The sequence below is a fragment of the Diadema setosum genome, chromosome 4, assembly GCF_964275005.1.
Source record: "Diadema setosum chromosome 4, eeDiaSeto1, whole genome shotgun sequence".
NCBI classification, from domain to species: domain Eukaryota; kingdom Metazoa; phylum Echinodermata; class Echinoidea; order Diadematoida; family Diadematidae; genus Diadema; species Diadema setosum.
The window spans coordinates 9,348,069-9,364,145 of NC_092688.1; the positions used below are offsets into that span (position 1 = coordinate 9,348,069).

General features: G+C 38.9%; 2 protein-coding genes across 2 annotated transcripts in view; both read right to left on the minus strand.

Annotated features, from left to right (window-relative positions):
* LOC140227478 (P2X purinoceptor 4-like) overlaps positions 1-437 on the minus strand; it is a 26,344-nt gene extending 25,907 nt beyond the window's left edge. Inside the window, exon 1 of the mRNA XM_072307881.1 lies at positions 66-437. Coding sequence (XP_072163982.1) covers positions 66-253 — 188 coding nt within the window. The 5' untranslated portion in view covers positions 254-437. The remainder of the gene's footprint in view (positions 1-65) is intronic.
* Positions 415-12,074, minus strand: LOC140227479 (nucleoside hydrolase-like). Its single transcript, XM_072307882.1, has 6 exons — positions 11,880-12,074; positions 8,986-9,310; positions 8,051-8,187; positions 6,810-6,902; positions 5,858-6,115; positions 415-738 (listed from the first exon to the last, which is right to left on the minus strand). The coding sequence occupies exons 1-6, from the start codon at positions 12,072-12,074 to the stop codon at positions 415-417; spliced, it is 1,332 nt and encodes a 443-aa protein (XP_072163983.1).
* Positions 12,075-16,077: the final 4,003 nt, after the last annotated feature.

Sequence of the window (16,077 nt, forward strand, 5' to 3'; positions counted from 1 at the left end):
TTACTTTACAGAATATTAATTACTACAGTTATAGACTCTGACTAGGTCTTCTTTATACTTCTTACCCGATGATATAGCCAATGATGGCAAGTTGCAGGATTCTGTTGATGAGCCCAACTTTTTTACTCTTGATGTGAACTATCTTCGGGGTATCATACTCCAGCGTCGCCGACAGCGCGGCGGAACAAAAGGCCTGGAATTTGGAGCCGTCCCCGCTTGAAGAGCTGTGCTGTATGTCGATTACTTCTGCCATTGGGTATCTCAGTTCGTGTCGTTTAGAGCGAGAAAATAAAGGAAACAACAAATTAAAACAGGCCAAGAAAGCTGACCTGTGCTCGAGAAAACCAGTAAAATTTCGAAAATTGTGTTTTCACTACTAGAGGAGTCTACCAAAACCTCGATCACGTAAGAAAATCAAACGCTTTTAAGTTCTAAACGTTCGCTAGCCAGCTGCTGGCACGTGTGTCGCACGCCCAATGACGAGAGACCGGCCGCCGAGGTGTGATGCGGGCTCTTCACGCCGCGGCGCCGAGCGCCGTGCGAGGCGAAGCAGAGCTTTCGTTTAGCACTGCAGTCTTTGGCTAGCGTGGCTACAACAGAGGTCATGTGACGTGAAGAAGGCGTGTTAAAGGTCAGGTGACATAGTGCGGTGCGGAATGCGAACTCGTTGTGCTCCCACCAAAGAGGTTCCGAACCTCTTTGGCTACCACCGGCTGCAACTTGTGCCTGATCTCCGGACTACAATTCGAGAGCCGGAGTTCCAACTGCATCGCTATAATAATGATTAAAGGCTCAGTTCATTCCCAAAAGGTGCTAAACCCCATTTTTGGTCGTGAAGAGAAAACCTGGATTTATATTTCACAAGCTTTTCTGCGTTTTCATGCAAAGACTTTATGTCCCATAGGAGATCCCCATAGATCATAATATTTATGTGCCTCAAAGAAAAAAAAAAATGTGTCTTCATTGTTTTTTTTTTAAGTAATATTCTTAGGGATTTTACAGATTAAGCACCTTTTGAGAAAACAAACAATTGGCACGGTGATGTACAACATGTAAATGTTGTTTCAGCGACTAGTTTTGTGACTTCGTTAATTTTTCCTGGGATTATTTATCTCTATTCATTCTCCTCCTGTTCTCTCCGACACAGATAGTTTGCTTTATGCATTCATCATCAGAAATAAAATATCCCATAGCTAATAATCACATACTATTTATGGGTCATCAGGAAAGCTAGGCAATTTGTCGTTGTCAAGTGTCAAAGTGCAATCCGGTATGCACTCTAGTTTCTGAGTAAATTCTGACTGGATCCCACTGGATGTAACACCTTGGGAAGAAAATTCATTTGTCATCACCTGATTTGGGCCATTTTCTCACAAGATTTTTAATACTTTGAAGAGTTTATTGTATGGGCTATATAAGTTTGTATAAAAAAGTAATCTTTTATGAAAATGGATTTAGCACCTTTTGGAAATTAAGTTTTCAATCATTCAAAAAAATGTCTGTTTTTTTTTTTTTTTTTTTCCCTCGGGATGTGCGCTCACACGGACACACACACAAGTACACAGGTGAATAAAAATTCTCTGTACTTAATTTGATCTCGGCGTTTGATGTCACCATCTTTCCGAGCAATCTAAAGATTCAAAACTGAACTGAACATAATGTCTGATATATCATTTTGCTCGTTTATTCATTAAATGAAATGGAATTTCCTCATAAATATAAGACAAAAGTCAATCCCATCCAGAAACATGTGCCAAAGTATTAATCAGAGTTGTATTGTTGTGAAAGTTTTTGAAACCACCTACCCTTCTGTAAAGCCAGTTTTATAGCTTTTCCAAATAATTCTCGCAAATTAAACCGAATTGGTAATATGTTTATAGCATCAAGCATCCGTATTTATATTACAGACTAGTGTCCGGAAATATCTTGTCGAGTAACTGTGATATTCATTTTATTTTCATCAATCTTTACGCAATATAATCCCCGTGTCTTCGTATTATGTATCGCTTATCTTGAGCAGGGATGGCGAAAATCCCATCTTTTGATCAAAATTAAAAAAAAACAAACAAACAAACAAACAAAACAAAACAAAAACAGATCGTCCGAGGAAAGTCGAACTCTATCGTTCAAAAGTAGGCCTACAGGTTGATTCTTTGCATGGATTGCTCCCTCTCTAGACGGAAAGTCTACAAAAATCGTGACGTTATCGGGATTATGGTAGAACGTATTATTTGAAGCAAGATAACATATAATGAACATCTCACAAAGCTTCATTTCGGATAAATTATCACTTCCTAGCCATGTTAAATAGAAATGCCATCTGAATGAACTATAGATAGAGTGCTTTTACAATGACGTAAAAAATATTCATATCTTATTAACCAACTATACTTGAATAAATCATGATACTCCTCGATAGGTAAAGAGCTAACACCTTTAGAAGCTATAGTACATCATGAATTTATCATTAATGCTTGTCTTATTATCGTTAATTTTTTTTCAGAGTGTGTTACTATCAAAATATTTTTGTACATGTGCTGGATTCGCATTAATGACCGGGGGAACTTAAGGAAGTTAATTAAAGGCATAATTCACCATTTGCGGATGAAACAAAAATCCAGCATTAGTGCTTCAAAATAGTTCTAACATGTGAGTTAGGGGTAGAAAAAAACAATGTATAAATTTTAACCAGTATAATCAACGCTAAGGATTGTTAAATATACAAAATGTGAACAATAGTTACAATAGAAAAATGTTTCCAGACTAAGCCGTCTACAGATATGGTTTAATGAGAAAAATTCATGATATCTCCTATTATATTTTAGGGTTTGTTGCAAAAATTGTATATGGCAGGATGTTTTGTGATACATTTACTGACCTACATTGTCATATGCATCAAATGTGATATCTTGAATAATAATTTTTTAAATCACTGCTCTCAAAGGTAAACAGGACCTTTAACGTGCATCCAGGTGACATAATGGTAATTATCATTGCACATAACTCTACAATATTCTCGAAACATTATAAGAAAAATGAGAGACCGCAACTAATTCATATTATAATCTATTATTATACCTACCTACTGCCCATTTGAGAAAGGTCAGCAAATGTTGTTAATCCGCTTAACTTTGTTTAAAACTCTCACAAAACGGTTGATTGTTGTAAGACACCTGGTTTATATGGGCGGAAAAAGGGCCTTGCTTTTTGTGCGCAACTGCTTGGAACTCTGGTGAGTGTTGACTATGTTGAACGAAAGATCGAAGTCCTATAATAGCAATCTGCTATCTCTCATTAGAGATAGGAGCTTCATAGCGCACAAGGCAAATACGCCTGAAACAGAATACCTAATGAAGTTATCTCACACATTGATTAGTACACAAGATGCTATACAACAAAAAGGGATCGGATAATGATAATCATGCCGACGGTACAGGCCTTTTATTGGTCCCAAAGTATAATTCGAGAAAATTATCATTATTGATTGATAATTATTAAAATCATTATCATTTTTGCTCACAATTCCGTGGAACTCCGACGAATGGACTGTATATACGGAAGATCAAAGTCCTATAGCGATCTCTTATCTTAATTTATTTAGGGGCTATACAGAGCGCAAAAAAAAGCCTGAAATTTAATCCAACCAAACACCTAATAAAGTTATCCGACAGACGTTTGATTAGTGCATGAGATGGGATAACAAGGAATCGAATGATAGTAATTACTTCGATAGTGCAGGTCTTTTATGGGTCCTATATGAACAGATTAAAGTTAAAGATGTATTACTCTCCGGTCATAATGTACTCGCTGATGATGTTATGATTCGAGAAAATAAGCAACACGGCCAAAATTGAAAGTATATAGTGGTTATCGTATCTTTTGCAGGTCCCTAAAATCCATTATTTTCATGATTATTCACTATCAATATTAGTAACATTTTTGCTATTAGGCCTACTGTGTACTGTTCTGCTATTACTATTTCTAATATTATTATTATTACTATTACTAGTAATATTACCATGACTATGACTATAACTATTATATGCTATAATAATATTACCATTACCATTATCATTACTATTATTATTACTATTATTATTACTATTACTATCATTATTACTATTAATATCATATTTTTTGTCATTGATTGTCTCCGCTCTTTCACAGGCCTATAATTTCACCTTCAGTGAACATATTGAATATCTCCGACTTCGTCTATGTCCCACTCTATAAGGGGAGGGGGGAGATTTGCTCCAAGTTCATCACAGGTTTACTCCTTCGTATATTTATAGGCTTATTCGAAATCGTCACTTGTTAGTGTTTTACGGGGGTGGGAAGGTTTTAAGGAGGGGAGGAGTTAATACGTCTCGTGTCACAATGTTAATGTCTTTTATCTCCCGTTCGTGGTACACGCAATTTCCTTTTTTTTTTTTCCATGATGACTGAAACCACACTACACCCGGCATATACCCTCATCCATATTATTCTGCTATTATACGCTGAGGCAGCTCAAAGCGCTCACGTTATAGCACAGACAATCGTGGCGTGTAACCAATTTCAGTGCATATAGCTTAACCATAACTATGCAAAAATTTGCATTTACACCATACACATCATTAGACTGGTTAAACACTTAACACATCACGTGAACAAGCAAATTGAATATTTTTATTTCTCACCATGTGCTCACTGAGTTCTTTCATCAATAGCGAATTTATAGGAAATTTGAGAAGTAATTTTGCCTGTTGCCACAATATACTATGTTTACTTACACTCATATCTAATCGTGTCATTGTGTGCCAGTGTATGACAATATTGGAAAGCTTGCCCGAAGATTGCTAAACTTAGCAATGCATGCATGATTCCATAGTTCAATGTGTTTTTTTCATAAAGAAGCAAGCGAATCGGATCGCGCTTTACAAGCTCTGATGGAGAAAAAAAACCAAACAATATGAACTGAGTTACATGATAACTTTATGCATACTCGGATATCGTTCAGCAATATTGTTCCTGCCTCAACGTCTCCCCAAGGGACAGATTGTTGTTTGTTTGTTTTTTCATTTATTTGAGAGCAGCATTCCGTACAACCACATTTATTATTGACATTATATTTATATGAAAACCCGCTATGAGGTGTACAGCAGAAATTAACATAAGTATTATAACATTTAAACACACCCGTGTAACATGTATGTATAGTCACATAAACATACGTATAACAATCGCATACAAACATCACTGACGTGATATTAATTATGTTGGAAAGGCACAAACGATAGTCATTGTTCTCAATATTACGGTGCACAATCACGCACTCATATACTAGTACTGTGAATTCTCACATGTGTTAATGCTCTACAGTTTAATATGTTTATTTACTATACTACTATATACTGGCCAGCAATATTGGTGAATACGTATACTGAGCTCTTCCATGCTTTGTGCACAATATAACACTACGCAACTGCACTGGTGCTGGTGTATGCTCTATCGTATAACTACAGCATATCGTCGCTTTGAGCTCATGTACAGCATATTTCTAAATGCCTCTTTTCCATGCGTAATTCTGATTTTCTTGATGTCGGAGTTGGCTCTGCATGTCGTGCACTTAAAGGCGCATGAAATGCTACAAGTCCATTCTTCCATCGGCACATTCACGCGTATCTTCTTGAACTCTTCAAGGTTGATATCATTATATACGGTAATATTGATTGACACTGACTGTCAATGATTGGTTAATATTCCCAATTTTATAAGTATAATTATGCTTTTAAAGATGAAACTCGGAAAATCCTTGGAAGACGCAACGAGTAATCAAAACCAGGCGAACGAGTTCAAGCGACCATCATCATCGAACACAGTTTATGCACATCTTCTTGAATTCCTCGAAGTCAATTTCGGTGACAATCCTGGTGGGCGTGACTGAAGCAAGGGTGGGGTCCATCCCTCCCCTGTCGATGACGAGGTGGCCCCTGCTGTACCCGCCCCCTACCTCCACTGTACAAGGACACGCCTCCACCTTGGTGACGAGACTGGGATTGACACAGATTGCTACTGCCATTTGGTCGCATGGAGGAAACTTGTCTTGCAGTCCACCTGTTGTTTTATCAGGTTGCTAAAAAACAAACAAACAAACAAACAAACAAAAACAAACAAACAAACAAACAAACAAAAACAAACAAACAAACAAAAACAAACAAACAAACAAACAAACAAACAAAACAGATACCGGGAAATCGGAAAGAGAAGAAACGAAGGGGACTCGATCCCCATTTTCTGACTATCATTCCGCGTTATGTATCGTTTAAAATGCGGCCTTTGCGGTATCCAACAATGTACCGCTTGTAATGATTGTCAACCTCAGGAACAACTCACCCCCATTTAAAGGATCATAATATGTGGATAAAATACCTGGCAACAAGAAAGTTTGTCTCGATAGATTCCTCCATTTAGATACTACTATTCGATTGCAGATGGATTAAGTATCGAAATGTATCTAAGGGCAATTCGGATCAGGTGAATCACTTAATAGCTTGTTATCACCAGGTTCCCGGGGAAAATGTCAATGAGTTGTATAATGCACCAGTTTAACGGCTTTCCTGCACCTATACTAACGCCTGATTCAACGTTACCCAGTTGTATTTATAATTATGTATCTAATCAGCTAGCTGCGAGATTTTGAAATCCACATAGTCTTTGTAAAGAACGCACCCGCAGGTTCCCGTTAGTTGTCGGCAGATTTAAGGAGTTTTTTTTTTACGTTGTCTTGTGAATTATAATGTTAATTATGCATGGTGAATGTATGGTACCTCTTTACATACGGCAATGATGAATTCATGTGTGTCTCGAAGGAATTGCCCAACCCTGGTGTCAGTCACAAACAAGTTATCGCACATCCAGTCCTGTATAATGGGGTGACACGTGCAATGCACAATAACGAATATCACATTTTGTCGAAGATGTAATTTTCAATGAGCTTGAGATTAAGATGAAGAAACATTTTCCCATTAATGTTACCACGACGTGACTAGATTAACTTTTCTTAAAGAAATATGAAATGATACAATAAAAACGGCACTCATTTAACTGTGACAACGTTGCGCAGCTATGTTGTAATAGACAAGGATCTACGACGCTGTATTCTGTGAAGCAAATTTTATGGTATATCATTTATAACTATGTCGAGGGTGTCATAACAGTAAAGAAGAATGGACAGAAGCACTTTGTTTTTCACTGAAAGCAAACAAACAGTTCCCTTACTCGAGACAGAATAGGCAGAGAAATATTAAATCCGCTTCTCTTGCTGTCCACAGCATGACTAACCTTGTCAAAACAGTTTCAACTCGAAGAGCATTGTCCTCGGTTATCCTTTCAGACATAAATCTAGGCGTCACTAAACACTTCTGGATTATGAGATGACTGTCATATTTCATAGCATTAACGAGAGATGCAGACTTAACGTCAATTTTCCATTTCGAGGGGAAACCCGTTCTGTAACACGTGGGACGGCAAAGAACGAAGAGGTACAATGTATAAAGTCTGCAGCCTTGGTTTGCCGACGAGGTATTGTAATTTTCCAGAGTTCATACAAACTACGAATCATACAGCCAATGGGTTCGACACTAAGCAAACGAGGCCCACGAGACCCGTGTTGCAATGTCGAATTCGTGGGCTGTTTTTATTAGTGTCGAACTCATGGGTTGTATGACTCATGAACCTTTTAAAATGTCGAACTCGTGGGTTATATGACTCGTGGGTGTCGGCCTCGTAGGATGACCCCCATCGTACAACCAGTTCCCTAAAGCACAGCTAGAGTTAACTAACTGCCCGCAGGACCGTAGAAGGTTCGTGTATAAGTCTTCGGGAGTTCTTAGGTGAAAGAGTTAAAGCTATTGAAGCTATGTAGAAGTGAGGGAGAGGGGTCGAAAAGTATTTTCAATTGCGCACTGTATGTTAGAGTCTCTTAACTACAACCGTCAGCCTGTCTGTCATGCAAACTGCCAATTATCATCTTAATGTGTTTTACCTCAGATGGTTCACAGAAACCTACCATCTCCAAAGCGTACTTCATAGTTAGCTCCCACGAAACGAGGGTCTTCGGACACACGAACTCTCGCAGGACGACACGGGAGGCTTCCGGGTCAGCGCAAAAGTTAAACTCGGCACACGGGGTAATGTTTCCACGGCCTGCGGAGAAAACAGATAAAGCAAAGAGGAAACGCGCATAAGCAAATGGAAACTCAAGGAAAAAAAGAAAAAAAAAATCATTAAACATAAGAAAGACAAGAGCGCCAATTAACTAACTGCCTGTAGAACTTGCAACAGATGGATCACTTTCATAATTACTATTACCTTTTGAGTATACGTATGACCAGCCATTAGATTTCTTTCAAAAAAGAAAGTTCATAAATTTAGCTCCACACCGCCATAGGCATGATAGGCCCATCCTTGTCCTGCCAATCTTTGCTATGTCTGATCTTTATCACAAGTAACATATTCTCGTCCATCTATGATGATACCCCCTCAGGAGCACGATGTCACAAATAAACGTCACTGAAATCGCTTGCAATGATAATCATCAGTGGCATGAACAGGGTTCATTCTTGGTCGCTCCTGAGCACATTCATAATTGATTGAGATGCGCACGGCTCCTCTGTAAACCGAATATCTGCACAAAGAGGGAATTTAGTGCGCATCGTAATGATGCTATCTATATACACCTTCATGATACCTCCTTCCAGGAAGCAAAGTTAACAGGAGATGCACACGGAGTGCCAAAGGATCTGTCTTTATTCCACTTCATTAGCTGATGTTGAAGGTGACGAGAAGGAGTATTGGGGATTGTGTTGTCGATATTGATTTCCTCGGGAAGATAATTGCTTGCCAAATATAGAAAAAATTTTAATGAGTTGTGTCGTGATAAGATTCTTAAATTCTTCTTTTTTGTGTGTGATCAAACGTGAAAAATACTGCATCCTTGCGTACCTTCTGAATCGCCGCCCATGATGACCAAGTCTTTTATCTTGGACGAGAAGGTAGGGTCGATCCGGAGCGCCAAGGCGAGATTGGTTAGCGGACCGATGGCGACAACACTGATCCGGTCTGGGTGCTCGTTTACGATGCGGACCAGGGCCATGCACGCAGGTTCGCTCTGGACCAGACCCTGGTGTTGTGAGCCTGTGGCCGGGCTGTCGGTGGACTCCGTGGACCCTTGTCCCCCGAGGCCATCCGAGCCATGCACGTTGAAGCGTGGTATGGGAAACCCTGCTAAATTTTCGGCTGCTCCCTTGTAGATAGGACACTTAGCTTTCTGTGATAACAGATCATATATCCATTTTTTTTTATATCATCATAAACATAAGTGCATGACAACATCGCATTAAGTTCACGAGCAGTACGAAAGTTATGGCAATCAAGTCATGTTACTGATAATGTGACAAGTTCTTGATGGTGACAGCGCCAATAGTGATCGAGAACCGCAACACTAGGCGACACAATTACTGATATCGACACAGGATGCTGTCATCCACGTATCAGTAATAGCATCAACATTATCACCACCTCTTCTTCCACCAAGAATACAGCAGCACATTATACTGTAGCTGCACGTTGAGTGCAATGATGGGATTGTATATAGTATCGTAGTGGTTGTACTACTACTGCTGAGCTGTTGCTAGTGCTATTGTTACTACTTCTACTACTACTACTACTACTACTACTACTACTACTACTACTACTACAATTATACTACCACTATACTACTACTACTACTACTACGACGACGACTATACTACTACTACTAATAATAATAATACTACAATTATACTACCACTATACCACTGATACTACGACAACGACTACTACTACTACTACTACTGCGACTTTATAACTACTGTACTACTACTAACACCACAGCCACTCCTGCTGCTGCTACTATAATACCACTACTACTATTACTACTGGTGGTACTACAGTATACCGTGACTACTATCGCTTTCCCAATTCTTTTATAGGCACTACCTGTTCATTTCTGACTAGAGAGAGAGAGAGAGAGAGAACGTGTGTGTGTGTATGTGTGTGTGTGTGTGTGTGTGTGTGTGTGTGTGTGTGTGTAACTAAAAAAAATACAACGAAATCAGTGTTATGAACATGCACCGTCCTTGCATGACTGGCTATAATAAATGTTGTACAAATAAATTGCTTTCTTTGTCGTTGTCGCCAATATTTACTTTGGGTCTTTTGTCTCTCTCGGAAGTTAATCAATACGAAATTTCTCTCGTACTGTACGAATGGGGTGCACTGCAACCTAAACTAATGTATTTCTTCCCGTTCCCCCCCCCCCCCCCCCCCCCCTCTTCCCGACGGAATGAATGAACTCATATAAAGTGCAAGCTTTCTGTATCGTTTTCCTTCCGGCCTTCCGTGTTGTACTGATAAATCACTTTCGCTGTATAGGAATGAACAGTATTCAATGAATCTATGCCCTGGTTATTGATTAATTGATTAATTAATTGATTAATTAATTAATTAATTTATTTATTAATTCATTTATCTATTCATCTATTTATAATATATTAATTATGTGAAAAGTTTGCATTTCTATGTTTTTGGAGTACTGGTATCTATTTGTATATCACTGGGTAGACGTAGAATGCAAAATCAATATTAGTAAATAATTCAGCACTGGTGATGTTATAAACATCAGATACCTCCGACAAGAGATTGTGCTGGAGTCTATTCTAGGGTCATGTGGTGTATTTGTTTGGTGCATCTTAAATTAATTGTATCCTATACTTTCATTATTGCAATAAACATTGATATAAACATTGACATCCACACCAACACGAACACCAGCATCAGTACCGTGTTAGCTTCAGCGTCAACATCAAAATCAGCGTCAGCATCGACACCAACAGCAAAAACAAAAACTCTAACACATACATTAACATTAACACTAACAGCAACATGATTACTGATCTCCATGTCGACGTTAAGGCTGCGTTCACATAGAAGTATTCGGTATTCGGTATTCGCTATTCGGTATTCGCTATTCGGACCCCGAATACACCATCACCCGCACCGTCAACTCACCGTCCCATGCAGTGAGGATTTCTTCCTCCTACATCCTAGCAAATCTTATTAACAATTTCTAAACTGCATCAGAATGTCAGTCTACATGCTTATTTTTGCTAAAGGGCAAATCCAGACCAAAATTGTCATTATTTCATAAACGAGAGACGGTATACGCTGCAAGAAAATCGAACAAGTTCGATTCCCACTTTGCTATACTTTTCGCAGCTATTCGGTACTTTCGAATAGTGACCTCCTATGTGAACCGGTGTGAGGAAATCCTATCGTTCGATTCAAGCTATTCGCGTGCCCTCTAAAAAACGAGCCCGAATACCCGAATAGTATACTTCTATGTGAACGCAGCCTAAAGGGGTGGTACAATTTCAATTGAGCTAGGGCTCCAGGTTTCCAATGTTTTTCGATGATGGTTGATTGAGATAATTAAAAACCTCTCGTAAAGTATGAAAGAGCATTTTCTACCAGTTCTAAGAGGAATTCAAAGTTTAGTGGATGGAAATTGGTTTTGAAATGGTTGAGATATCTAAAATAAAGCAATCCTAAAAAAGATGGAACCCATCTTTTATTAGGATCGCTTCGTTTTACTTTATTTTTGGATATCTCAGTCATTTCAAAACCGATTTTCATCAAATAAACTTTAAATTCCTCTTAGAATTGTGCAGTCTTTAACATACCATGGAGTGGTTTGTAACTATCTAGCAAAGAATTAAAAGCTGGATCATCGACTCAACCAATACTATATACCATCCCTACCAATATGGAAGTCAGCATTACGAACGAAAATAGCTTACACAAAGTTTGTCGGACAGACGGACCGTTCTCTCCACGTTACGACAGACTTGGTCGACCTCAACGTTCCCGACGACGCACGTGATGGCCAGAATCTCGGTGCCGGGATCGGCCGCGGCGATCAGGATGCCGTTACAGTCGTCGGTGCCGCCGTCGGTGTCAATGATGACCAGTCTCTTGTCCCGAGATGGGGCCATGGTTGTCCACTACCAGTCTCAGTTTCCTTCCAACCTGCAGCGCCATTAACAGACACACACACACAAACACACACCAGTGACATGAGACATGAGATCTACTGGTATAAAAGAGGACTGATGAGGTGCTTACGCCCCCTCCCCCCCCCCCCCACTAATGCCCCATCACTTCCCAAAATGTGTATGACACCGTATGAGTACGCGCATCTGCGTATGCTAACAGAAAGGGTTGGATAGTGTAGAGCGGTAGGTCTATAGTAAAATTATTGTGGGAGTTACATAAGGATGTCTTTCCTATACGCTTGGTATTTAGAGTTACATGACGTTTTGTCCTTCGACAATTGCCCTGGTCTTCTTTTCTCTAGTGACTTATTGTTAAGATTAGGGTTGTGATAGTGTTTTAGGTTTAGTTTGATGTGAGGATTAGGATTAGGGTTAGGGTTATGATGGTGGGTAGAATGTCTGGCTTTAATCAATAGCGTTTAGATGTTTCACTGGAGCAATGTCGCAGGAACAAATTGTCAATGTCAAAAAATGTCATGGAACCGGTATTCAGAGCAAATGGATCGCCTGCAACTCTCGTTGCTATAGTGACATCAACCATTCCCATCTCTCCCTCTCGCTTCACTGAGCGTTTTATTTGATTGTATGTGTGTTCTTTTGTTGTCATTGAGGAAAAGGGGGAGGGGTCAGGCGGGGTCATTTCTCTTTCTTCCCTAGACGCCTCTATATCGATGCCATAAATGCCTACAGGGCAGTGAAGTACATCGCACTTGTGCGTTGATGTGTTAGTCCTAATCAAGTGTTACGTGAACCATCACCGCATGACCCCTTCATCCTATCCCCCCCCCCCCCCCCCGCTGTCTCTCTCTAGCTTTTTGTGCTACAACTTGAAGTACCTTTCGTCATTCATCAGGCCTCATATGAACCAATGTCGTCGTATTTCTATTAGTCTTCGTCACAAGGAATACGGTTCGGAAAGGTACACATCTACAACAGAAGGGATTATACGACATACTTTGAGATGACCCTCGTTTAACTGACCTCCATTGACTTACTGTAGGTCAGTTTGACCACGGAGCTTCTTAATTGGTTCGACGGGTATTGTTCTATTTGGTACTACTTTACTTCGCTGTGTGTTTTTGTGCTTGGTGTAAGTGTGTGTACAGAGAGAGAAGCCTCATGTTCACTGTCATATTCCTGTACTTGCTTTCAAGAGGGTTCCGTCTCAATGCGTACAACTTGACAAGAAGCATGGTCAGGAAGGAAGGGTACCCTTTGGGGAAGATATCGTTATCTTTTAAACTGCTACTGTTTTAACAAACAAACAAAAAAACCGACAACACAACACTCTGGTTAAGACTTATCAATTTATACCGCATCATTATTATTTAGGTATCTGTCGCTCTACGAAATGATACTTCGATGAGCGCTATTTTCTTGGGAAGTGTAATCAAGGCCGGCTGCTCTCTGTCTCTATATTTACAGTAATTTCCAAACGTATGTAATAGAGGGATATGCACAGTGATGTATGTACCACCAAGAGACTTTTGCATTCTATATATCAATGTACAGTATACTTTAAATACTGCGGTAAACACTATGACGCTGTTGATGTACACATACTGTGTAAAAATTCCTTCCCATGTCATACGTGATCAACACCGGAGAAAGAAGGAAATATAATTATTTAAAGAGTTATAGTTATATGAATAAAATCCTGTCACTGTCGTGTCAGGGGAAGGACGGGCGCACTCGTGAGCACAGTCTAGAGTCAAAATTAATTTAGTCAAGTCATCCTTGCTCGTCAGAGGCACTAAAGACAAACACACACGCACACGCGCACACACACACACACACGCACACTCACACACAAACACACACACAAATAAATATATATATATATATGTTATACACACACAAACACAAACTCACACACACACACACACACGCAATGCGTTTACATTTGACGAGCAGAGCGTGACATTGTGAGGAGGTTTCTTAGCTCAACTTCTGTCTTGTCGTTCAGAAGACATTGAAAGAGAAAGAGAGAGAGGAGAAAGGAGGTACATACATGCATATCATATATATATATATATATATAGAGAGAGAGAGAGAGAGAGAGAGAGAGAGAGAGAGATAGAAGGAGACTCTGAGACTTCTTTTTCACGTTATTCAAAAAGCAAATAAAAGAAAATTCGAAAGGCAAAATCGTGTGAATGTTCCTTTCCTTATCTCTTATTTTTTTTGAAGACCGAGTCTGTTCACTTTTAAGAGATGTGAAATAAATTGAATTGAATTGAATTGAATTGAATTGAGTTATTAAAATAGATAAAGAGGAATACCGTTGTCAGATTAAAAGAACATATATCTTATAAGAATCTCTTGCCAATGTGATAATGGTGGAGTTCATCGATACGTATCAAAAATAGATTGAAGACCCCGATGGGGAGGAAGACTGGAATCGTTGACAAATGAATTATGTGGACAGGAAAATGAATTTTACATTTATCGGTACAAGGGGAATAGACAGGAAATGAGCAAGGTTCATATTGACTGAACATTGTGCACACAAAGTGTTGTCTGGTGCGTATAGAAAATGAAAAGGTCTTTTTTTGTGAGATGTGTTTAGTGGATGTTATGTATTTTGTGTTACAACAAAGTATTGCTAATTTCTGATAAATATGTAATTATGCAAATAAGCTAAAATGAACCTGAAAAATCATATCTACTCTTGTGACGTAATGTAAAGAACTGTGATATGATATGATATGATATAACTTATCATATGATAGATAATATATAATATTATAATTATGACAACATTGAATGTGTTTTACTTTAGAGGCGAAACCACGTTGTTCAACCTCAAGGTTAGATATATTAGCGAATTAATAAATAAGTGAATAACAAAGTGATTGAGATTATAAAGAATATCAAAAAAAAAACAAACAAACAAACAAACAAACAAACCGCGAGTTTTCCAGAGAGGTCTGAATGTTTCAAACACTTTCGTTTCAATCTCACAATTTCAGTTTTTATACCATGTGATGGCGTTACCTTGATGAAGAAGGTTAAAGGCAACATTCCTTCGCACTTGTTGCAAAATTTCACTCGTCATTTGAAATAGGACTGCACTGAAGTGATGGTAAATGTTACTCAGTTGAGCAAGGGATGAGTTCTTCTTATGGATTGTCGCTTTGATATTGTGGTTATAGAAAGAAACGTGATTTTGTGGCTTGACTTTGCTACCCGATTTCATTTCACGACAAACGAGTTTGGAATACAGACGAAGATCATTATACAGTATGTCCCCAAAATAATTACAACGGGGGCCTCCGCAATGATATCTTTAAAAATAGTGAATCAATCTAAATACAAATTCAGGGTATGAGACTATAACTCATTGCCCACATCTTACAGAAAACCCCACTCGATTTGCTTCAGTGGTCAAAGAGAAATACGGAATTTTGTGGAGGATGTCGGGAATCTCTTCTGTCCAAGTTCTGTCTGTTATTAACACACAAGATCATCAAAATGCTAAACTCGGAAGAATCCGATTCATGACATGCTTTACAACAATCCACATTTCTCCGTGACCGCTTAGTCAAATTGAATGGGGATTTCTGCAAAATAGAGCTAAAATGTGACATTTTAAGACCCTGAAGTAGCACTTAGAAATTCAATCATATTGGGCGTTATCAATGCGAAATCTGATTGTAATTTTTTGGGGGACATACTGCAGTAAGTCGCCCCCAAAATTACAATCAGCTTTTCGAATTGATAGCACCCTATATGATCAACCTGTGCTACTTCAGGGTCTTAAAATATAACATCTTAGCTCTATTTTGCAGAAAACCCCAATCAATTTGGTTAAGCGGTCACAGAGAAATGTGGATTGTTCTAAAGCATGTCATGAGTCTCATTCTTACAATTTTAGCAATTCAATGCTCTTGTGTGTGAATAATAGACAGAATTTGGACAGAAGGGATTCCCGACATCCTCT